Consider the following 26,299-nt stretch of genomic DNA (forward strand, 5'->3'; position numbering starts at 1 on the left):
CTCGCTGGGCGCTCCAGCAGACAAGAGGATAGACAAATCAAATACATTTGGCTGCTACAAGAAATACTTTTTTAAAATTTAAATGGCTTTTCTTCTATTTTATTTCAATACTGTATTTCCTTTATTTTCTACATAAACTTGGAATATTTTTCCTCCTTCTGTCCTGTTCTCTTAAGGTGAGAGTCCTGGTGGGGTTGTGAGTTCAGGGGCTGTGTTCGCTCTCATTGTCGTCAATATCTTATCTTTTCATTTTCTGAAGTCATGCAAATATAAAATTTCTAACATATGCTTAAATGCATTTGAGTGTTCCATTCGGCTGGCAAGGAGTATGAGCACTGTAGTCTATAAATCGTTCAGCATCAGACTATCAAAAGTCAATGTTTAATAAGATGACTATTTGCAAGATATTTTTAACCCTTATAATTCTTGTATTTAAATAACAATAATATCATGCCATAGTGTGTTTTAATGAATATTATATATATATATATTGACAACATTTCTCAATCTTATTTTATTTTTCTTTTAATGATTGATGTAATGTAAATGAATAGTACATTTAAAGTTGATTGATTTAGTTGCTAAAATTACAGGAAAATTAGGCATGGTAAAATTGTGAAACTTACAGTAGAGCTTGAAATTTGTAAAATTCCATTAAAAATGCTAGCTTTTTGTCAATAATTCAGGGTAAGGTTATTGCCTTCTGGCATCTGAAATCTAGATTTTTCCATCATGCTATTGTTTTGCTTTTCTACTTCTAACAGGCTGGTAGGTGACAGTCACCTCTGGCAGAGAGCACAGGGTCTTCATGAGTCCTGCAGTAGCCACTCTACAAAGTGGTATCTCAAACCAGAAAGATTTGTCTCCCTGGGGTAGTTTTGTTCTAAGCTGACAGGCTTGTTTCTGTTTGTGTGTTTCCCCAGTGACGGCTGGGCTGACAGGTATGACGTGACAGATGGGTATCAGCGAGAAGCTGTTGGAGGAATTACAATCAAGCTCCAGTCCCCCGATGTCAAGTGGTTTGATGATTATTATCTGAAACTCCGGCCAGAAACAAACCTCAGAAACCCTTGGTTTCAAGAATTTTGGCAGCATCGCTTTCAGTGCCGGCTGGAAGGGTTTGCACAGGAGAACAGCAAATACAACAAGACTTGCAACAGTAAGCTGATTTGTTGTTTCACTTAAAGTGGATAAGGCTAAGGCTCCAATTTGTGAGAATTGTGTCATGGGGATACTCACTACCATTTGTCAGTGAGGAGAACTCTACCATAAATAGAGTGGGTATTGCCACTTAAGGGCGATAAGCAGGTTTTATTCTCACTAACAAAAACATATCTGAACAAGTGTTTACTCTGTTGAGATTTAAAATAATTAAATTACCATTATTTATAGCATTCAAAAAAAATTGAATGTGTTTCTGCACAGCACTGTGCTGGAAGCATCACATAAATTAGCCACAGAGTGAAGCGACTCGACCTCTCTCAAGGCAGGGAAGCTGTTCTATGCATTTCTATCACCTTGAACAGTTAGCAAGGTTATGGCACATAATCCTAAAGAATGAGGTCAAAGAGAAGGACTACTTTCTACTTCCAAAACTAGACCAGAAATAGTAACAGGAAGTTTGGAGTGTGTAATTATAATGTTTTAAGAAACGTAACAGCACCGAAGCCATTATTCAGTCATTAAGCAAGTATTTACAAGAGCTCAACAATGTGACAAACCATTACTTTAGTTAAAAGGGTAATAAGACATGGAAGGCTTGTTCCTGTCTTCAAATTTTAGCATATTATGAGCGAGGGAACACTGCTGAGAAAAACTGCAATTCCATGCCACCAATGTTGTGAGTGATACACGGGTTAGGCAAAGGAACTGACTCTATGTAGCACATCCTAAGATAGCCAGGAAGAGCTGAAATTAATATTCAAGTCAATTTTACCAAAGCTTTATTAAAACTGGTAATGAATTTGTGGAGAATGACTTATCCCACATGTTGCAACAAGAACCAGGCATAAACTTACAAAGAGACTGAATGTCTCAGTTGCTGGGCTACTTTCATTCATCTTGTGAGAACAGTGGTTTGTGTCAGCCTCTGCCACTGGCACTCAAGACAATTCCAACCCACAGACAGGTTGTCATATCCCTGCATCAAAATAAGAAAAATGGTAAGCTAGTCAAACAGTCTTACATTTAGAGCACATCCATCCTGAGTTTTGCTATCAGTTCGTTCTTTTCATGAAATGATGGAGTTAACAGTGGTGGTTTGTGCTTACTCTATCATTATTTGACAAAACAGGAATATAGTTACCTTATATTGATCCTTATTCAGGTAATGAGAGGAGGGAAGGTGTGTTACCTAACGTTTCTATTGCTGTGATAAAACACCAGAACCAGAAGAAACTCGGGGAGGAAAGAGTATATTTAGCATAGACTTTGATATCCCACATTGTGCGATAAGATATCAAAGTCCTTTGTCAAAGGATACCAGGGCAGGAACTCAAGTCAGAAACCCAGTAGCAGCACCTGATGTAAAAACCATGGAGGAATGCTGCTTAGTGACTTGCTCAGCCTGGTTGCTTAGTACCCTAGGAACACCTGCCTAGGGATAGAATCATCCACAGTGAGCTGGCTCCTCCCACATCAATCTTCAATTAAGAATAAACACCATAATCTTACCCAAAGCCTAATCTGATGTGTGGGCAGTTCCTCAAGTGAGATTCTCTCTTCCAAAATGACTGGATTGTGTCAAACTGACCTAAAACTAACTAGCCAGCACAGAAAGAAAGCTGGAGTGTAACGCATAGCATTGGTCAATGAAACCCCCCAAATGAGAGAAGCATGGGCTAAGAGTATGTTTGCTTCTCGGCTATTCAGTTCCCTGCTGCTTGCTTGAACGTCCAAGAACTTATTTTTTTCTTTGTTTTGGATTTTCATTTTCATGAAAAGAAAAGAGCTTTGAAAATAAGTAGCATTTCCACTGATCCTTCAGAATTTTAATTTTTGTTGCTAATTTTATACTTTTGACATTTCTATATTTCTTTGGAATGGCCCACTCCTTTCCTCTCTGGAGATTTGGGGCGCATAGACCTCTCTCCTCTTTCTGTCCTTTGCCTGTGGACAGGAGGCTATGACTTTGGCAGAGAGGCAGAGAGGGAGCACTGCTGTACTGTCACCTCCTGAGCCGTTTCTTGAGCTTTCTAATCGCTCTAGTTTCTCTTCTTCCCTGAAAATATTCATTTCCCAATCAACTTCTTGTACCGTTTGCTGAATTTGATCCTACAACAACTTGAATATCAACATGGATCACCACTAGCTCTGTCATAACCCAGCATAATTTCTAACCCTACAATTTTTGGAAATGCTCATCTTACATACATCTATTTTTGCAACTGCCGGACAGGACATCTCCGTTTTTCTAACCTTTGCTTCCTTTTTCAGCCTTTCCTCACGCCAAAATAAACATTTATCCATTTCATAAATAAGTTGTTTCATCTTTTGTGCTTATGCTACGTTTGTGGTTAGGGGCACTCACCTTTTGTTACTTTTTACACAAAGTTGTTAATTACACGGGGAACAACAGCCTCATCATCATCCACTTAGAAGCAGCTGCAGTCTCCAGAATTCTTTCCTGGTGTGTTGTAAAGACACATTCAAAGAATTCCCATCTTTTCATCAGCGTGTAAACATTCTAGTCACCACTCTACAGACTCCTTTGTTGTTCAAGAATGCTTCCTTGTTTATCTTTACTTTCCCAGATTCCTAGAAACTTTGAATCTATAGCAAATATTTAATAAACTTGATGAAACAATTATCATTTTATTTCTCTTAAATTCTGGAAGTATCCCAACAATAACCTCCCAATCCAAAGATTAAAACCGAGTGGGTCATTGAAAGGAAACAGATTGAACTTCTTTATAGGGTTTCTGGCTCAAAATCTAAAACTTTCTAGAATGCCTCACACCCAGAGCCTGGTTTAATAGGTGTCTCTGGTTTACATTATGTATTAATGTCATAAACTTGTGCATTCTAGCATGTACTCACTCACAAGCCATGTGGCTAGTAAATTAAAATTTATGTTGATAATTACAGAAATCACAGGGTTTGGTGTTGTTATATGAGTCAATGATACTAAAAGTACAAATAGTATCATTGATTATTTTACATTTAAAGTCCCCAAAGCTATTGACACAGTTACTTTATCACAGGGAGTCTTTTACTGCTCAGAAAACAGTATTAGCAGCAGCAGCAGCAGAAGTAGCAGCATCTACCCATAAGCCTTTACTGTAGCTACTACATCAAGGATTACATATTCAAAACTATGTCTAGGAGCTGGAAATGTTTGCATTTATGTTAGAGTGAGTTTCCAGCTAGAGGAACAGTCTTTCTAATAGTTGTGCCTCCCAAGGGCTTAAGGTGCGTTATTTATGCCCATTATTCTTCATTTATCAGAATTACATGCCATTCTGTTGAGGGCTGAGCTGATCCAAGGCTTTCCCTGAGAACTTGATGTATGAAGAAGAAATGCAGTGGGTTGTCTAAAACCAGAAACATGATTGTCAGAACTAGTAAATGGCTTAGGGTCAGAGCCTTAGGAAAATTGGGACTTCAGATCCTGAGAACACAGCTTGTACCACCCCCAAAGGACAGTGGTTATTAGTCCCAAGGTCACTGTGTGCCTGGTCTTTAATGTTATTGAGAAATTTTATATTCCCCTTGGGCAATATTGTCTGATTTAGCTTCTGCCTGACTTTGTCCCCTTGTATGCTGACTTTGTCCTCTTTTATGATATTTCCTGATGACTTTGTCTCATTTCTCTCCTGAAAATAGTATATAAGGCGCTGTACTTCTTAACAAGCTTGTTTGTCATAAGCCATGATTTTATGTAAGGCCAACCAACCCCACCTGTTCTGTCTTTATCATCTCATCTCCTGACTACCACCCACTTCCGGGCATGCCAATGAAAAATGACCTAGGTTACAATTCCATCTTTTATTTGCCTTTCAAAGTCTTCGTTATTGATGTAGCTATTGTTCTGAATATTTGAGTATCTCACAACCTGAAACCATTACAGAAAATGAAAACTAGATTGTTGGGAGGAAGTGATTATCTGCGAGTAAGAGCTGCTAGAATTTAAGAACAGAATTATAAAAGCCAAATAAAATTAAACAAGAATCAAACTTAATACTAGGTAATAGCTTTCTCATTAAGGCCCCCGATAATAACATTTAAAGACAAATAACCTGGAAGAATTCTCATTTTAAAAGCAGAGTTTAAGAAATAGGAGTAATTATGTATCCAGTTATCTATCCTGGTGTTTGGTACATGCGGTTTTCCTTGACAAATGCCCATGGTCAAAAATTATTCACAGAAATGCCAAGTGAAAGCCATATATGTGGACACAGAAGCCAAGGACTGAAACTTGAATCTAATATGCATTTGAAACAGGAGGTGCAGAGACTTGAGTCAGTTGCTGGATGCAAAAGGTGTATTGTATTAAACAGTAGATTTAGACACAGGACGCCTGAGAAAAATTCAACCTATAACCCCTGAGAATAAAACACACATGCACACAGACACACACACATACACACACACATACACACACAAACACACACACACACACACACACACACACACACGCACACACACCTTAACCTTTCCAAGGACTTGTTCTTGATAGTGATATAGGTTATACAGTAAAGGCACTACTTGTAACCAGTGCCACTCCTTGAGTACATAGAGGGAACAGGACTCAATTTTTAATTTATTTTTTTGCCTGTACTAGTTGCTATAAATGTGTTTATCCTCAAAACAGGGGCAACTACATGGGATTGTCCTTTCCACAGCCTCCACGACTGGCCTATGGTTTGAACATCTTAGTAATTGCCAGTGCCACAACCTTTAAAAAATTGTAGAGAATGACTCTTAGACCAGATGGTTACTAAATAAAGGAGCTGTTGTTCCCTACAGCTGTGACATGACACTAAAATAACAGGACAACTGTCTATCACAGGCAGGGTCAAGGAGAAGATCATAGTAAAAAGCTTGACTTGTTTAAAAGATAATTTGCTTTGCTAAAGTGTAATTAAGTATTTGCAACATCATGCAAATCAAAGGTGGAATCCAAAGAGAATGTATGATCTGGCATTGAACATCAAAGCATTTAAGTTCTACTCAAGAACTAAGTATGCAGTATTAAAACAAGCAGAGTTCTATATGGCCTCAGAAAATACATACAGAGTTAATGTTATTTGCTACTCATTTTTCCTAGGTACCATAGCTGCATAGCACCAAACAAAATAAATTAATACAGTTGCACTAACAGAACATTTATTCTTGTAAAGGGAGAAGAGAGCAAGCCAAAACTGGTGAGGAAAATAATTCATTTTATATTAGATTATCATAGGACAAACATAAATCCCAGAAGTAGGATTTATACTGTTGAGAGGATACAGTTTTAGTAGAGTAGTCAACTGTGACTTTACTGAGAGAGCAGATTTGCATGAAGTCCAGAAGATGAGTGGATGATGCTGGCATCCACCAGGAAAAGGAAATCACGGTCTAAAGAGGTGTGCAGTCTTCATACTTTAGGCAACAGTTGGAGGCCAGTGGAAGGAATAGAGTCGGATGTGTGAAAAGAGTAAAAAAGTAGCCGGGCGGTGGTGGCGCACGCCTTTAATCCCAGCACTCGGGAGGCAGAGGCAGGCAGATCTCTGAGTTCGAGGCCAGCCTGGTCTACAAGAGCTAGTTCCTGGACAGGCTCTAGAAACTACAGGGAAACCCTGTCTCGAAAAACCAAGAAAGAAAGAAAGAAAGAGAGAAAGAAAGAAAGAAAGAAAGAAAGAAAGAAAGAAAGAAAGAAAGAAAGAAAGAAAGAAAGAAAGAAAGGAAGGAAGGAAGGAAGAAAGAAAGAAAAGAGTAAACAGTGGCAACAGAAGTAACGGAAGCTGAGTTCTTCTGGTGCTTTGCGGGTGTTATATATCGAATCTGCTTTTATTCCAGAGAACGAAGAAGCCAGGATCTGAGCAAAGGAAGGACTTTAGAGGGCACCACTTGTCACTTGTTTCGGGGTTGATGTTGTTGTAATTGTTTGCATTCTATTTTGATATCACCTTGATTATGCCTCACTTTCTCACCAACTGTCAGGTGATGAAGGGTTTACGTCAACGTCTAACTTATATGGGGAGAATTCTGGACATATCTGCTTAGGAGTAACCATTGCCTTTCAGAGTATCTAGGAACAATGCAAAGGGATTATGGGTGTAAAAGACTCAGGGAAGAGCGAAGGATAGACAACAGTGTGAGAGAGAGAAAATTATGTTAGAATCGAAGAGCCTGTTAGGAAAGGATTTGTGTTTGAACATGGTTAGGAACAATGGAATTCTAGTCCAGAAGCCACCTCGCATGTCATTGTGTGTGGAAGTGTATCTGTCATGTTCAGAAATGGGAAGGGGTTAGATTGACTGATGTGGGCGAGAAGACAAAGAAACAGAGACAAAGTGGAAACCTTATGGATGTTTGATGCATAGCTGAAATGTGTGAGTTTGAGAATAAATTGCAATCCAAAGATGTTGAATATTTTAGGATGCCATTAATGATGATCTGGTTATTATTTGAAGGAATTTTATCTTTCAAGAATTTTCCTTTAACTATTAAAACTAATGGAAATGTCTTTTTGGTGAAGAAAAGCTTTCCGATCCAGGTATCAAATTCCTTCATGCATTATAACAGTGGTGAGGCCAAGATAGAATAGATACTCCATAAATTCATTCCTTTTTTTTTTCTGATTTCATGGGAACACCTCATTTTCAAGCCTACCTTGCAGTAACTAGCTAGTATTGGCCGACAGAATGGGCTGTGAAGTGATGTGCACCATTTATAGACATGATACTTAAAAATGCACTAGAGATTCTAGACTCACACTCCTGCCCACATCCAGATGACTGAAAATAAGCATTCAGGAGAGCCAAAGCCATGTGATAGAAGTGTCACTTGGAAGACTAAAGAGCTTCACAGTTGGCCTCAAACTGTTATGTGAGCAAGAGATACACTTGTATTGGGTTAAGATGCAAGATATTTGATGGTTGTCATAACAGCTTTTAATGACCAGGACTTGCTACCTTTCTGCCTTTCCCAGTGGATAACAATTACCATGCTTTTGTCAAGATGTGTAAATGCCAGTCAATGAGCAAAGTGACTACTAGAATTATAGGATCCATCTGTTACCATAGCAACTCCCCAGTGAGTCACAGTTTACTTCCTTTTGGAATATATCCATGATATTTAAGCTGCTTCTTCCAAATATTGTACAGTTTAGTTAGAGGATTCATGATTATCAGAACAGATACTAAACAGTCCCTGAGTGGCACATGTTTTATTTTCTTTTAATGCATTATTGAAATGAATTCAGGGTGTTCATTAAATTTAAATTTGATAAAGAAAAGAATTAACTTTTTCTTTATCAAGTTATCCTTTTTTCAAAAGTCCATTAAACAAGATCATGTGCTAATTTTGAGAATAATGGAACAAAATTCATTTGCTAGTTTGTCTCTTCCTTCTAACATTTCTAATTCATCAACAGATATTTTAAATACAAAATTCATAGGAAGTAGAGAATGATTGAAATATTGGGGCAGGTGATGTAACTCAATCAGGAAATGATCACCAAATCAGCACAAAGGCATGAATTTGGTCTCTAGCACTCAAATATACAGCAGGGTTAAAAGAATGGAAGTAGGCAGAGGTTACTTTGGTGGTTTAAAAATTAGGTAACAACAACATTTTAATAGAAATGGTGAAAATAGGGAAATGAATCAATTGGAAGGATTTTTCCCAAGGAAGATAAGGTCTGCTAAAATATTTCAAGTTTGAAGTTACAAAGGTGCATGTTCCCAGATAACTAAGAGAAATCAGAGAAAGGTTGTAGTTTGGTGCAGTAATTAAAAAATAATACCTGCGTGAAATTACTGACTGCAAGTAGAAGACTAGAAACTTGTATGGAAGCAATGAGAAGCCAAAGAGAGTGGTTAATAGAGTCGACCCTAATGCATGTCTTCAGATATCACTTCAGGAACAACTGAGTCCATTGGACCCCAAAATTCTGCCAATATAAGGTAAACTCACATATAACTAAATGTGACAAATATTATTTAATTGACTGAAGCATTGTATCAAAGTGTTTTCAAATACAAGCCTTGGTATTTGAAAAGCTAGATTTATTATATAGGTCTTCCAATTAATACCTTCGTGATATGAGACAAGTTATTTGAAGTTTCATCCCTTAGATTCTTCAGCTGCATATTTGGGATGGCACTAAATCTTTACATCATAAAAATCCCCTGAGAACATGCCATGAGCATTTAACATAGGATTTCAGCAGATGGCTTAGGAGAGAAACGTCTGGCCACAGTACTGAATAGAGGAGGTCCGTGATAAAGTGTGACTGGATTTCAGCGAGAGCTCAGTTCTATCTCCTGGCATGTGTTTTTCAGAGTTCTCGCTTGTCAAAGGAGAAGGAGAAAAGGACCACATGTCTCTTCTAAAATAACTAACCCTCTTGTGACGAGCCTGTCCTCATGGCTTCTCCCAAACTCAACTACCTTCTCAAGTTTGTGAGAGGACTCCATACCATGCCCTCTTAATGCAATTCAATAAATTGTCACAATTAGGAATACTCTTTAGCATAATCCTTTTCTCAAGAAATTTCACAGCACTAAGCATTCTCAAACTTAAGATCATATTCAAAAACTGTAATTCTGAAAAGAAAATAAGTTAAGAATTACATTCTATGAAGAAAGAGAAATAAATAGAAATTATAAAGTCTCCATCACAGAAGAAAAATTCTAAAAATGTTTGTGCACTTACAGACTATCTGCAAACTTGCTACAACAAATGTTTCATGTTAGGAGATTATGCATATTTTACTATAATTGAGGTGCTTGCTAAGTTTATATCAACTTGTCATAGACTACCGTCATCTTAGAGGAGGGAACCTTGATTGAGAAAATGCCTCCATACGATCAGGCTGTGGTTAAACCTGTAGAGTACTTTGTTTCATCAGTGACTGATGAGGAGAACTCAGTCAATTGAGGGTGGCTCCATCTCTGGGTTGGTGGTCTTTAATTCTATAAGAAGGTAAGCTGAGTAAGCCATGTAAGAAATACCCCTCCATGGCCTCTGCGTCATTTCCTGCCTCTAGGTTCATTCCCTGAGTTCCTGTTCTGGCTTCGTTCACTGATGGGATGCAGCGTGCAATTGCATGTCCAAGGCACCCTTTTCTCCTCAACCTGCTTTTTGGCCATGGTGTTTTATTGCAGCAATAGAAACCCTAACTAAGACCATTGGTAAATGTTGTTCCCAAGGAACACAAGTGTAATACAACAGCAACGGTCAAGCTTGTTTAATGGCCTAGTACAACATCCAAGTTAAGGCGAAGTAACTCATAGCATATAAAAGCTGACTTTAGGGTGCTGCTTCTGTGCCCTTTTGTAGCGGTGTAGTCTTGGCCACCATCAACTATTTCTGCTTCTGTTCTAACCTGTAAAATTTGCTTTCAATGTATAGAGCTGTTGGCAGTACTAGCTAAGGAATGTGTGCCTGAATGTTTGATGCGCAGACACCTGGTTAGGAAGGAGCCATCTGCTCCCACACCTGCTCTATTTTTGTGACATCTCTTGGTGCGCTCTACCACAGCCTCTGAATTCCACCTGGCTTTTCTCTATTGGTTTGAGCTACGGCACTGTGGAGTTATTACAGCCCTCTTTCCCCAAAGCTAAAAGTCATCCCTTCTTTTCCAGGAAAGTGTTTTGTTTGGTAACCATTCTTTTTATTAAAACCTCTTGGAGAACATCCCTTATAGGTTATAGCACCAAGGCATAAAAAGCATGGCCTACTGAGTGCAATGTAAGTTAATGCAGATGCGTGCAAGTATTTAATAATTTTAATAGTGATCTAAAATAGTGATTTTAGTAGATGGGACACACTAGCCCACTAGATACTCTTTTATAGTGATACTATGACTAGATTCAAAGAGGGCATGTGGTACACCTTTGATAGAATTCAAGGACACTGGAGATTCAAACAGTAGGACACAGGGATGGGCATTTCTTTTATTTCCCTGCATTTCTCTGTAGAAAAGTGCTAAAGTAGGGCAAGTTCTCATCTGAGACCAAGTTTCGCTGTTTCATTCCCTCTTTTCTCAGTAAAATCAAGATAATAATCTCACTTGCCTAGACATTAGAAAATGTGACTCTCTGGATCCTGAGCATTTGAGCTATTTAATCTGCTTCTGGGAGATGTGCCATATATTACTGGTGTAATATTTTAATCTGGGGAGAAAAGAATGAGTCCCTTTGATTTTGAATTTGTTTATTTCATTCCATTGATTATAGTCTGAATAACAAAGCAATTTCTTATTTGAAATACAGGCATTGTTTGATAAAATTGTACCTTATTAATGAACATTGAGAAATGGTGACTTATATTTTGATTCCAGAGCAGTAATATCTTCTTAGTGTTACTATACTAGGTGGGGTGGGGGCATGGCTAATTCCAGGAGTTCTAACATAATAGATATACTTGACCACTTTATTACATTTATATTGCTGTAATGAAACATCATAACCAGAAGCAACATATAGAAGGAAGAGTTTATTTGAACTATGGTTCCAGAGGGATAAAAATCCATCATAACAGGGTATTGTGAAAGCAGGTAGTAGGCATGACAACAAGAACAGCCAAGAGCTCACATATCAAACACCAGCAGGAATCAGAGATAACATGTTTGGAATGGTGCAGTCTTTAAGCTCTGAAATCCTGCCTGCAGTGGCACACTTTCTCCAACAAGTCACTTCCTAAGCTTCCTCAAACAGTGGCACCATCTGCCAAGACTGTAAGGAACATTTCATTCAAATCACTATACCAACCAATCCTTGAAAACAGATAAAGGAGCAGTGATCAAGAAAGGAGATGAGGTTTGTTCTCAATGGAACTATCTTTCGGAGATTTAAGGTCTAGTGACCTAAGATCTCACTGTTATGTAGTAAAGAAAAAAAGGTAAGGGAGAAAGAAAGAAAGAAAGAAAGAAAGAAAGAAAGAAAGAAAGAAAGAAAGAAAGAAAGAGGAAGGGAGGGAGGGAGGGAGGGAGGGAGGAAGGGAGGGAGGAAAAGAGAGAGAGTGAAAGAGAGAATGAGAGAGAGAGAAAGAGAGAGAGAGAGAGAGAGAGAGAGAGAGAGAGAGGGAGGGAGGGAGGGAGGGAGGAGAGGCAAGAATGAACTCATTCCAAATCATCATGGTCTGACCATGGTATTATTATTATTATCTTAGGTAATTATTTCAAAATAGGCCATTTAGGTCTTTGTTTGTATCAAAAATATGTCTGTTGCTTACTGTGTGTCTGTTCTTTGTCTTAAGCTATTCGCATATTGGACCTATTGTTCTTGGTCTCCAAGGCAACTGTAGAAGAGAAATACTCATGGCAATGCAGAAGCAATGTGAAGAAACAAGACGGGGTCACAAAAAAGAAAACTGGAGTCAGCTAGGTCAAGTACTAGACACTCCTTAATTAGTGCCATTAGAACCCAATTCTGTTTCCAAACAAAGGATAAAGCATAGGAGTGTGCTATTTCAAATGTGGGCTAGTTTAAAATTATAAACTACCAGCTGTGGTTAGGGTTGAGCTCTTACACATCATGCGCTGACATTGTTATTCCCTTATCAGAGTTACTGTGTTATCATCTACTGTCCTGCTAACTTTCTCAGTGTCATTAGAGAATGCACAAAAGCAGATATGAACAAGGGCTGGCTTTGGTACTCTCAGGAAAGACTTAATTAAATTAATTCGGCAGAGCAAAAAGAAAGGAAAATTCATCTACAGATTCTGTCTCTAAACTGAATTGCAGACACAGCCACAGGCAATTGAAAGGTGCAAATAAGTCTTCAGGGTGCAAGGCTCCCCAGGAAGAGGAGAAGCTAAGCCAGTGAACTGAATTTGACGTCTGTATTTTCCTTCTCAAACAGTATGCTTCAGAAAATCTTTTTCTTCAAGATTTTTGCTTTTTTTAAATTTGTGACTACTGTTCATTAAAAGAAAACTTTACATATTAAAGTCACCCAAATACTTTAAACAATGGTTCTGCAGTTCTAAACGTGAACTCTATCTTGTGAGTAGAATGTGTTACTCTTACCATCAGAGTGAGATAGTGCACTTGGAGTGCTGCCCACCAGAGAACGTCTCCATGTGCCGACGTCCAAAGTTTATATCCTGCCTACATTTTGTAGACATGACTGGTTGATGCCTTTCTGGCAATAATCCAGGCTCCACATTAGCTGTTGGTAAGTAACCAAAACCACTATCTAAAAATCATTGTTGTTAACATTGTTTTCTTTTCTGGCATAGCCAGCCCTCACCCTAGATTGTCTGGCTTATCTAACCCTAATAAAAGGCAATTCTATCAGTTATGATATCAATGACCTCCGAAAAGCTGAAGACCAAGAATAGGCATCTTGGACAAGGCCAAATTATTTACTACATGGACTTCACTAAAGGTTGCTTCCTATATGCCAATTCCAGGATTTTACTTTTGTAAAACTTAAGTATTACTCTATTGGACTGTCACCATGCATTTAAGCCTAACAGATTATCAAACAGATTAAAGGTACTAAACACTGGGAAGAAACAGTAATCACTGAATTAAAACTTCTCTAATCAGTAAATAGTATATCCATGTGATGGCAGGTCACTTTCTAAATAACAATTTAAACTCATATCATTGTATTCTGAGGCTGTTTGTTCATTTCCCAGCTGCCCAGATGTGAAATAATCACACAGAAACTGTATTATTACAACACTGTTTGGCCTATTAGCTCGTGCTTCTTTTTCGCTAGCTCTTATCTCTTAAATTCACCTATTTCTATTGATCTGTATGTCACCACATGGTTGTGGCCTACCAGTAAGATTCCTTCCAGCATCCAGAGTCTGTCTGCTGGTGGCTACATGACTTCTCCCTGACTTTGTCTACTCTCTCCTCCTCTAGCTGCTTGGCATTCCCATCTTGCCATATTCTGCACTACAATAGACCCCAAACAAATTCTTTATTAACCAATAAAACATATTTACAGCATATAGAGGGGAATCCCACATCATATCATAACTATTTTTGTAATCACAATAAATTAATGATAACTGTATTATAGTAAATTGAATTAAACCTATCTTTTAAATTACTACTTGGAAAAACAGTGGATCTACCAAGAGTATTCTTATGGGTAGAGATCAAAGGCAGAAGCCTGTACTGGTTCTCTATGATTTCACGAAAAAGAGGGCTCCACTCTTAACAATATGGATACAGCTTTTCTCAGTCTTCATTGCAGTGAATTCTGCTCATGGCTGTATATTATTTACTTTCTTTAGCTTTCTGAAAAGATGCTCCAATATAAGCAATACTTGCCAAATTTTCATTGCCTAGGAGTCAGGGAATGCATAACATGGCAGGCTGAGCCTGCTTCAACTCCCTGTTTGATAGGATTGGACAATCTTACATAATCTAAAGTGAAGAGTACATCAAAACTAGCAATGGGGTTGGCATTCTATGAAGCATATTTATAAACATTACACTGTCTTAATTTAATGATTTGGAAAACTTAAGTGGTCTCATTACCACCATCATTATCATAATTAACATTTGTAAGCAATTGCTTGCTAGGTTCTACACAATCATATTTTGTATTCCAATCAATCTTATGAGATAGCTACCTTGTATGTGCCTATGTGCCTTCACTGGTAGAGAAAGAAAAGCTTAGAGGGCACCAATGGCTTCTTTGAGATTACATAACTAATAAGTGGCCTAATAGCCTTGAGTGTCAAGCTATGTAATTCAGAATAAATTAAACTTTGTGCTGTTTCCCTCACTGTCACACTGGAGATTTGTCTGCCTGTCACTATCAGATATTTTTATTGATTACATAATATAGTGTATGTCTAGCAGGTATCTGAGAACTCTATTGATTAAAACTGCTTTCTTTTTAGTATAATTTTTATTATTGCATTATTAATTCAATAGCTTATTTATTGCCAGTATGTACTGGGTACTAGTCTAACAGGTTCATAATATAATTCAGTAAAAAAAATCTTTTTTTATTACCGGGCGGTGGTGGCGCATGCCTTTAATCCCAGCACTCGGGAGGCAGAGGCAGGCGGATCTTGGAGTTTGAGACCAGCCTGGTCTACAAGAGCTAGCTCCAGGACAGGCTCTAAAGCTGAAGAGAAACCCTGTCTCAAAAAACCAATAAATAAATAAATAAATAAATAAATAAATAAATAAATAAATAAATAAAATCTTTTTTATTGATTTTTATTGAGCTCTACATTTTTCTCTGCTCCCCTCCCAGCCTCTCCCCCTCCCTTTAAACCCTTTTCCAAGGTCCTCATACTCCAAATTTACTCAGGAGATCTTTTTTTTCTACTTTCTACTTCCCATGTAGATTAGATCTATATATGTCTCTGTTAGGTTCCTCATTATTGTCTAGGTTCTCTGGAATTGTGATTTCTGGGCTGGTTTTCTTTGTTTTATGTTTAAAAACCACATATGAGTGAGTACATGTGATAATTGTCTTTCTGGGTCTGGGTTACCTCACTCAAAATGATGTTTTCTAGCTCCATTCATTGCCTACAAAATTCAAGATGTTGGCCGGGCGGTGGTGGCGCACGCCTTTAATCCCAGCACTCGGAAGGCAGAGGCAGGCGGATCTCTGTGAGTTCGAGACCAGCCTGGTCTACAAGAGCTAGTTCCAGGACAGGCTCCAAAAGCCACAGAGAAACCCTGTCTCGAAAAACCAAAAAAAAAAAAAAAATTCAAGATGTCGTTATTTTTTCTGCTGTGTAGTACTCTATTGTGTAAATGTACCACATTTTCCTTATCCATTCTTCAGTCAAAGGGCATTTAGGTTGTTTCCAGGTTCTGGCTATGACAAACAATGCTGCTATGAATATTATTGAACACATGTTCTTGTGGCAATTTAGCATCCTTTAGCTATATACCCCAAAGTGTCATTACTGGGTCTTGAGGAAGGTTGTTTCCTAATTTTCTGAGAAATTACCACACTGACATCAAAAAGGGCTAACCAGCTTGCACTCCTACCAACAATGCAGAAGTGTTCCCTTTACCCCACTACCTTTCCAGCATAAGTTGTCATCAGTGTTTTTAATCTTGGCCATGGTTACAGGTGTAAGGTGGAATCTCAGAGTTATTTGATTTGCATTTCTTTGATGACAAAGGATATTGAACATTTCCTTAAGTGTCTTTCAGCCATCACTAACACTCATTCTACCCAAACTATCCCATGGACCCTTGACTTTTTCTCTTCAAATACACAGCATTCCATTCTCCAATTGTTGATGTATGTACAAACACCAGAGAAACCAAAAGTTTCCCTAAACATACCTGAACACAAAGAAGTAGCTTTTGGTTTGGGGGACTTTGGGAGCCTCTCTACTTAACAACTCATGCAGAAATAACCCATCCTTAGTTCAAGGATCTATACTCATCTTGTAACTTCTTCAAAAGCCCATTTCCTACCCATATATATATATATAATTATTATATAATTAATATATTAATATATATTGTATATTAATTTAAATATAATTAGATTAACTTTCCATTCTGTTCTCAAGTTTTCATTTCCTCATTTTAACCCCTTCAATACCCCTCTTATTGACTCTCTCTCTCTCTCTCTCTCTCTCTCTCTCTCTCTCTCTCTCTGTGTGTGTGTGTGTGTGTGTGTGTTTTGTGTGTTTCTGTTTTTCTATTCTAGATGGCTTTCCAAATCAAATACTCAGAGGTTAGAATCATATTATTGTACTCATGTAATTAACTCTATTAAAGAGTGTGGGCAGGATCTTTAAAGTCCATTGTCATCTATCCAAAGCATCAATTAATTTCATGATTCAGCAGCATAATCCATTGTCCTTCTCAACTTCAGCCATCCTAATCCTCCTAATACTACTACTTCAGAGACATTGTGTATTCTTACCTCCTGGATTTTATTCGGACAGTTCTGCAATATGCATGCTGGTCTGTGCTACAAAGAGAAAAAAAGGCATGTTCTGTGTCTTACTTTCCATTGAAGCCTGCTTCCAAGTCTTACAGCTTCCTTTGGGCACCATGGTCAGACATGCTCCTAAAAGGTTGCTGGGGTAAAACAATATCCATCCAGGATGCTTACTTACACAAGAACACTTTGGATTACTACTTTGGAGAAATAGTTCACCACCTTTAGAATGAGCTTGATTGTTTTCACCTGTGCTACTGTCTTCTATTCCTTTCACCTCTTTAGTTAACAATAATGCCTTCTAAAGCCTTTCCAAGTATCTCAGAAGCTCTCTAGAAGGACATTTGGCTTTCTCTCAAGATATTTCCCCTAGGAATTCCAGATAGGCTCAAGTCTTGCCATGAGTAGCTTCAAGCAACTGGACACACTTCATTGATTGCTTTCCATATTTCTCATCCCTTCCTGAATATTTGAGCACTTTATAATCCTTACTTATACACTGGTCTAAATAATTCAGAATTGTCATAATCTTTCTTATATCTTAAAGATCACCTCTTACCCTGGGGCTTAATAAAGCCCCCAAAGCTTCATGTCAATCCTCATGTCCTTTTTGATTTGGCTTCTTTTTGTTTTTTAACTCTCCTAAAAGATAAAGTCCCATCTTCACTACTTAAATAGACATTTTTAAAAAGGGTCTTTTTTCTAATTCAGACAGTTCAGATACAAAGCACTCTATAATTATCATAATTCACTTTGTAGAATCATTAAGGCCACAACCTGTAGGGTGAACCATGTGATTTCCCTTCTTCTCTATTAATTTTCAGACCCGAGAGGTATCCTCTTCACTTTAACTTGGCTTTCTCCTGGCTCAGTCTATCCATGGGATGCAAACGTTTTGAGTGTCAGGAAAGGCATTTTAGCACAAATCTAATTTGTGTTCTCTTTCCTTTATATTCTGCCAGATGTAAGAAATGGTAAGCCCACGGTTCTATCTCATCCTCCTTGTTACTTTTCCTGCCGAAATCAGATATTAGTACAGAGGCAAGAATCAGCATGTCACTCTCCACTCTAAATCCTCCCTTACGTAAACAAGCTCTTTGAGGGCAGACAGTTGAACCTCAGCTGTATGTTCTATTAACGACAGCAAACTACACACAACCATTACCATAACTTTCTTATGATCCCATCACATCTGTGCTGCTTTCAAGGACTGCAATACATTTACTAGCTTTTTTATTGTGGGAATATTCTCACATTAGCGTTGAGATCTTAGTCATTAAGAACGTGTGTTTCCCCAAACCACATTGAACATGACCAACCTGAGACTCCCCCCAGCAAATATCCTACACTCTCAGATGGCTTGTCCTTGATTTTTTGTGCTTTCTGCTGAACTTAAAAGTAGTTCTACCACAGTTACCCATCAAAGAATAGCACCTTCCCCAGATGGCTACCACTTACATTAAGAATTGCCTACTACTTCTATTAAGTCAAGGGGAAATGCTGTGTGTTTCATAACTTTCATAAACTTCTTGTGCCTTGAAAGATCTGTTAGCTTCCTGAATTCTAAAAACCTCCTTACTCTACCATAGAGAAATGTTTCAACTTGGAGAAAGTAGCTATACAAGAGTAACATTACAGACAGAGTGTAAAAACATTTAAAGATAGTTAGTCAGGCTACCACACCAGGATGCATTCCCACCCTGATCCCCAATGAGAATTTTGGTCCCCAAAACAGAAATTCTTTTCTTAGACAGTAATGAATATATTTTTAATTGCTTCACAAAAATAAGTGTTAGGTCGGAAAGAGACGGTTTGCAGTTCACTGTAGAACCTGCAAGCATAACCTTTAAATCACTATATTATAAACTACTAGCATTAAGATTATAAAATAGTTTATGGGTTAATTCTATTATTTATTCACCTATTGTCTCTTCATCCTCGAGCTTTACTATTGTCATGTTGTATTTGTGCAAAGTAGGGCACAAAGGGATTAACTGGCCGGTCAAACAAAGACAAATCACTGATAAACTAAGTATCGTAACTTAACCAAGCTTCTAAAATGGCGTTTTATGAGCTGTTGCCTGCTATAAACAGAAGACCTTTGTTTGAAAGAATGCTCATCACTAAAACCAGTTTCGACCTTTGCAGAATTATGTGAAACAGACAAAAAAAAAAAAAAAAAAAAAAGAGTCTGTCACTGCCATGCCCCATTTCCACACCACCAAGGAGACTTAAGGAAATTTGGTTTAATGGTTTCCACGCTACTAGATCTCATCTTCCATGTAAGATGGTAAATGAAGTCCATTGGAAAGGATACAGGGCATGTCGCTTTGTTTGGAGCACTGATGACATACATGTGACAGTTAAGCTAGGGCTAAGTTTCAAAGATAATCTTTTCAGAAACTGTGTCTTAAACCCTTACACGTTCTTTTAACACAGACCTAACCTATCTGGGAGGTTTTAACTCTGGATGATGGCAACATTTTACCAACTGAAAAGTTTTCTATTATTTAGAAAAGTGGCAGAATATACACATCCCAGTTTTCTTACTTATAAAAAACTTAATAACTGATAATAAGTTACAACTATAGTATTATTTTCTTAATAAAATTTGCCCTTTCTTATTTGTCAAAATATGTTACATATGCCCTCTCATTTGCTCTTCAGATGTTCTCAGATGTCAATCAGGATTATCATTTCCATTCTCATGTATAAAAAATACATTTATAAGTGCAGCTATTGGGTGTTTATTGAGAATTAAGAAAGAATAGAAGTGTGTTTCAATAAGAACAGCCTGCAGGATACTTTGAACTACATTTTGAAATTCTAATTCACTATGTATTAGTTTTGTGTCATTAGCTATTCCATTCTTGTCTGTGAGCTTACTGTTTCTCATATAAACAAGGGCAAAATATAATGCTCACCTTGCACATTTGCTAAGAGAGTTGAGGGGATGGGCAACCCAATAACAGTATTGTGAGAGATTCTTTCTTCATTATCTTTGACTTCAATAACTAAGTGTCTTTGAAACATTCTGTGATAAAATGGTTTCTATGAAATCATTATCACTATGGGTAAAAGTGGCAATGTGATTATTTAGAGTAGTTTATACAATAAATAATCCACACTATTGGAACAATGACTACCCCACTCAGAAGAGTGAACTTCACATACACATACTTTAAAGACGATCAGATGTCTCTCATCTACCATGACCATAGTCTATTCAAGTCTTTTGTTTTAGTGATGACATTCAGTCTTCCCTGTGTACTATTTGTAAACTCTGGGACTGTGGTTTAGTTCTTCACAGAAGGTTTGGCTATGACAAGGTAATTCATTCTTTTGCAATTTTCTACTTCATTTCAATTACTTGTTTATAAGAGATGAGTTTCTAATTTTGCATAGTTATTCTTTTTAATTAGAAATAAAGCCTTGATGGAAACAATTTTGGTTACATCTTGATCATGAGAAACCTGGATTATGAGTATCGAAAACCTTAAATCCCTAAATGTAGGTAGTGTCAACTTTGCAATTAGCTCAGACTAATGTGGTGATATCTTCTATGTAAATTTTACTGTGTGTGCAGCGGTACTGAGTGTTCAGTTATCTTGTGCTTCTCACTAGAGTGTGACTTCCATGTATGTATTTTCTCAAGTTTTTATAATTCCACTGTAAAGTAGAATTTTTCTTGTTTTAAAAATGAGGTCATCTTGAAAACAAAACCATTCATTCAGTTTTACATGGGAAACCCAACCAAGGCTTCAGAAGAAAGTGTCCCCTGAACTACAATTACAATTGCATTATAGGAAGCTAAATATTGGATTGGCGAAGCCATGTATCTTCAGAATATATGATAAAATGTAGTGAAAATGGAATTCATAGAAAAGAATGCCAGACTAAAGATAGAGAAAGCAAAGAAAGGAGAGTCTTGGTATTACAAGAGAACAGCAATGTCATAGTATTTTTTGTCAGACTCTTAAATATCATTACCATTGAGCTTCATATTCTTACAGAATCAATTTACAGTGTATTTGGAAGTTCCTCAAACATGTCATAATGTAAATGAGAAAACTATGACTGTCTGAAATCAGACATTCATTTGAGGGATATCAACCAGTTGCTGGTAAGCCCTCATTACCTAAACATAAAAATTGGCATCCTGAATGGAGAAGTATGTAGTCTCTACTGAGCTTCTGAGGCTTCTGAAAGGAGCTACGGCTTCCTAAGGCTTCTGGGATCATTTGGTTTGCACCATGAGCATTTAGAGGCCACCTTCCTATATTTCAGATAAAACTGTGTTTATCAGAGACACTGTGGATGCTGGGTGCTGTCTCAGTGTATACAAACTGGTAACAGTGTGTTGGGAGCAGTGAGACCCCAGATCCTGAATTTCTTGTAATCCCCTGATCTGAGTGCCTGCAGCTGTTCTGAGCACGAGACCTTCAGGAGTTCCTGATGGCAGAGTGGTTTCTGGTGGGTTTGGCTGGGGCGTGGCTATCTCTATATAATCTGCCCCTGAACACAATAAAGGGGGCATTCTTGGGGAATTCAAGGATGACCCATGTCACTGTCTTTCTGTCTGTCTTTATTTGTGTATTTTAACCTCCTGCCCCTTGCCCGAATCTCGTGAACTGGGTTCCAGCGCACCGAACGCAGACACGGGGGCGCGGTGCAAGGCATCAGTGGGTACAGTTCCTGGAGCTGCTGAGCTGTCTCACATAACATGGACAAATGCCATGCTTTACAACATTTTTTACACAGATGATTCTTTACTGCTTTTGTCCCTTGTCCTAATCTAAGCTCTAGGTCCCACAATCACCTCTTTATGTCATGAATCTTAATACTCTAAGAAAAGCATCTGTATCTTCATTATAACATCATCTCTCTGCCTGGCTCACTGTATCTTAGGTTTTGTATGGTTAATCTACTGGACACGTCTACATTCGTTCACCTCCCATGATCCACCAATAAAAATTGGCAGTGCCAAGCACTGTGCTATATGCAAGAAAATATAATGCTAAATAAAACGAAAGTGCACTTAGTACACAGAGAACCAGTTGTCCATTCTGAACTAATCTCAAATCTCTTGGTGGGATTAGAGGCTTTGCAAACCAAAAAAAAAAAAATGAATGTTCAACAAATATTAAAGGATTGAGTGAGATGTTTGCTTTAATCCACAAGTATTAGAGCTTGTGAAAAATACAAGAAAAGCAACATTGTCCTGGGCTTCAGAAAAATCACATTCTATGGGGAGCAGTAAAGTTCATGGATAGTTCTAATACATGTCATAACGTATTATGTGGTGTGTATGGGAAGATGAATCAGTTCCTAAGGTGTTTTCCTTGCAAGGATGAGGATCTGAATCCAGTCCCCAGAACCCACATAAGTACAGAATAAAACAAAAGTAATCGTGGTGGTGTACACTTTTAATATCAGGACTAAGGAGGCAGGAATGGGCAGATCCCCACGTCTTATTGACCAAACAACCATCTGACCCTAGGGCCATGAGAGACTCTGCCTCAAGAGACTAAGATAATTTTCTGTACTAGACTCCATCTGTTCATCAAGAAAATTTAGAGGAGAAAGGGTATGAGGCAAATGATTATAGACTCATGTTAGAGTTTATGCTATCAAGTAAATTGGGGGATATTGATTCTCCTAGACTAACCATGAATTCACTGGAACTGAGTAATTACATAGGCTTCCCATGCCAGGAGTGGTTTCCTTTCTGATGAGTTGATCTTAAATCCAACTAGAGAGCTGCTGGTTACTACCAAAGTACTTATGTTACTACTACTGAACCCTTAGGATTTTCTTGCCAGTTGGTTGTTGATATGGTTCATAAGCATCATAGCTGGGTAGGACTGTTGATTGTTCCTTCCTCCCTCAGAAATTTTCCTGAGGACTTCTGGGAGCATGAAAGCTTGTCAGAAGCTCCACCAATAAAGTCTCACCAACAGGATTGTCAAAATGTGAGCTGAACATAACCAATGGATATGCCAAAATGGATGACGAAAAGTCTGTGAGGCCTCAACCCTACTCAAAAAACTATAGGCAACTGAGGAAATTTGAGAGATAGTCATTCCTAGGGAAAAACACAATTGGTTGTCCAATGCCAAATAATCAGCCCTGAAAATATGCATGCAAATAACATGAAATGGACTTACCTGGTTATATTTAAGAATATGCATGTACAGCCGGGCGGTGGTGGCGCACGCCTTTAATCCCAGCACTCGGGAGGCAGAGGCAGGCGGATCTCTGTGAGTTCGAGGCCAGCCTGGTCTACAAGAGCTAGTTCCAGGACAGGCTCTAAAAAAGCTGCAGAGAAACCCTGTCTCGAAAAACCAAAAAAAAAAAAAAAAAAGAATATGCATATACATATATACATGTAATATCAGTTAATACAAATAAAAGGTCATGAAGGAGAGCAGGGAGAGATACATGGGAGAGTCTGAAGAAAGAAAGAGAAAGAAAGAAATGTTACAATTGTATTATCATCTCAAAAATATTTTTTTTTAAATTAAGAGAACAGCTCTTGAGGAATGATACCTCTCGTTTTCTCACATATCTACAAACACAAAAAGAGAGGGGGTGAGGAGAGAGAGAATGTTATATGTTGTCATGGAAGTATAGGTACATTCCCATGGAAACCCAAAGGTAAATGATTAATTTGCTTTGGGATATGCTTTGCCTTTCAGCCACAACAGGAAATAAATGGCTGTTCCCCCCACTGTGTGAAACAGAAATTCGCTGGTGTGTGCATAAGTAATAACTAGATATATTTTAAAAATGAATGAGAGTGGGGTGAGCTTGCTTCTATGCAATGTTGTTATTATAAGGTTAGATTGCACTATCCAGTAGCACCCTCAAGACTTTCAATCACCTTGAACATGCTTTACTGTCTTCCCCTACGTTATTCTTTTTATTTCTCCTTACTGGTCCGTAGAAGGAAAGTCATAGGAACAATATGGAAGTATTTACATATTTTTAAAAAGAGATGATATAAATAATTATCATGCCATTTTAAAATATATTTTGCTCATTTCTTCACCCCAGAGTTATGAGATAATTTGCTAAAAATATTATAAAATTATAATTAATTTGACTCTCATAATGAAAATAGCATTTTTGTTAATTTACATAATTAGGAGGTAAAGATTCTTGGGGATGTTCTCCCTCATCCTTTGGTCTTATTTTCCTCATTCTTAAACTATGTTGAACCAAACTAAGATGATATAATCTCAAATGAGTTCATTGTCTAAGGAGATGTCATAAAAATGGAGAGAGTTGGTGTTCACTGGGTGAAAAAGAGGAAAGTATGATTATATCTTGGTTTTTAGGAGTATACAAAGCTGGTCATGTGAGATGTCTGTAAACTAGTCTTTAGGCCACTCAGTCTCTATCTACACACAATTTCAGCCAGAGACTTCCTTTCTGTGTACTCTGGACTAGATAGGTGCTCTCTCAATCCCTGATATCAAACACGTTCTCAGATTCCGCCTTCCTATCATAGTTTTATTTTTCTTTGCTGAATACACACTAAACTTCAAAGTTAAGCTGCCCAGATGAATTAACGACCACATTCTGTGAACTGCAAAATTAAATTTGTAATCACTGTCTGGAGGTTTTGTGTATTTGGTAATCCTTCTGGAGACTTCTGATCTGATTCTATACTGATAAATTTGGCCCTAAATACTAAATCTTGTATATCAAGATCCAGTGTAGAATAAAAACAATAGAAAGAAAGTTTAGCCCTAGTTTGCTTTTAATACACCTTCAAATATGGCTGTGAAGAGCTGACGAGTTTGGGTTAGCACAGAATCTCATGTCAAGCTGGGTCTGGTTTTGAGGTAAATCAACATTGCTAAAGGAGTCCAGTTCTTTGGCATACCATCATGTGAGGTAATTAATATGCCCTTTTCCCCTACAGCTTACTGAATGAGAAAAGAAGTTTGAATAAAGTGAATCCTTTTATTATATGCATTCAGGCCATTGAAATTAGCTTAATAAAATTGGAATCTTTGGCTCCTAGCAAGCTTCTATCTTGTGTCTATAGCTCAGATGTTGAGTTTCTTTTTGTTTTGAAGACAAAGATTTTATCTTTTTCATCTTTGTAATACCAGCATGCAACACTCTGGCATGCAATACAGACTTCAATACATGAGTTTATAATAAACAATTTAATCATCTTTGAATGAGTCAATAAATTAAAGAACTAATAATGAAGATATTCCCCCTAGATCCAAAGCAGCAACATCAAAAGAATTAACTCTGTAAGTTCTACTAAGGCAGCTGAAGAATGACTATTAGACCAAACAAATATATGTTGCTTAAAAATATAAACAGAAGATCAAGAAATATTGGTGAGACTTTTATATCACAACTACATGATTATAAGGCTTAGTTTTCTCCCTCTTAATAACAGCCCATGTTCTGGACATTCATATTTGATATTATATAATGTTGATGATGTTTAAATTTCATAAATAATATTTACTTAGAAAAAATGTGGAAGTGTAGTGATACATACCTCTAATGCCAGAAGTCAAAAAGTTGAGGTATGAAGATCCTGGCTTTGAGTCCAGCCTGAGCTATATAGCCTGATGAAGAAAGAAGGAGAGGAGAGAAAACAGGGAAAGAAGGTAAGAAGGAGAGAAAGGTGTGGGGGAGGAAGAAGAAGAAAGCAGCTAACCTGGATAGCTCTCAGTCTATAAGCTTGTATCTGATTTCTCTGGATTGTGGTTCTAGTACTAATTTCATTTTCAAAGCTTCTACAGTCATATGTATTTATCACACATGGGTCCCATCGGGGGGTTGGTCTTGGTTTTAAGTAATGATTTTCACGGTATTCCATGGGAGAAATGAGGTACAAGTTAGTCCATATTGGCTGAACCATATGTTTTTTTCCCCAGGCAGTTGTTAGATAGTGAAGATGAACTGACTAAAATGATAATATAGTTGCTAGGCAGCGGTGGTACACACCTTTAATCCCAGCACTAAGGAGGCAGAGGCAGGTGGATCTCTGTGAGTTCAACGTGTACAGAGCAAGTTCCTGAACAGACAGGGCCACACGTAGGAACCCTGTCTTGAAAAACAAAACAAAAATAGATGAACTATTCTACATGAAAGGATCTTGTTATATATTTCTGTGTTTAGTTTAGTTTTTTTTTTTTAAATGAGCACTATCCTACAAAAGAATGAGTTCACGAATAATCTGACTTGACAAACTGAAGACTGGACCTGGTGTGCAGTG

The 26,299-nt window shown here is 37.7% G+C and overlaps 1 protein-coding gene across 1 annotated transcript in view; it reads left to right on the plus strand.

Moving 5' to 3' along the window:
• Grm5 (glutamate metabotropic receptor 5) overlaps positions 1–26,299 on the plus strand; it is a 370,074-nt gene that overhangs the window by 253,564 nt on the left and 90,211 nt on the right. Inside the window, 1 exon segment of the mRNA XM_038314030.1 lies at positions 924–1,159. Within this exon segment, the coding sequence (XP_038169958.1) occupies positions 924–1,159 (236 nt within the window).

This window comes from Arvicola amphibius, chromosome 12 (assembly GCF_903992535.2).
Source record: "Arvicola amphibius chromosome 12, mArvAmp1.2, whole genome shotgun sequence".
Classification (NCBI taxonomy): domain Eukaryota; kingdom Metazoa; phylum Chordata; class Mammalia; order Rodentia; family Cricetidae; genus Arvicola; species Arvicola amphibius.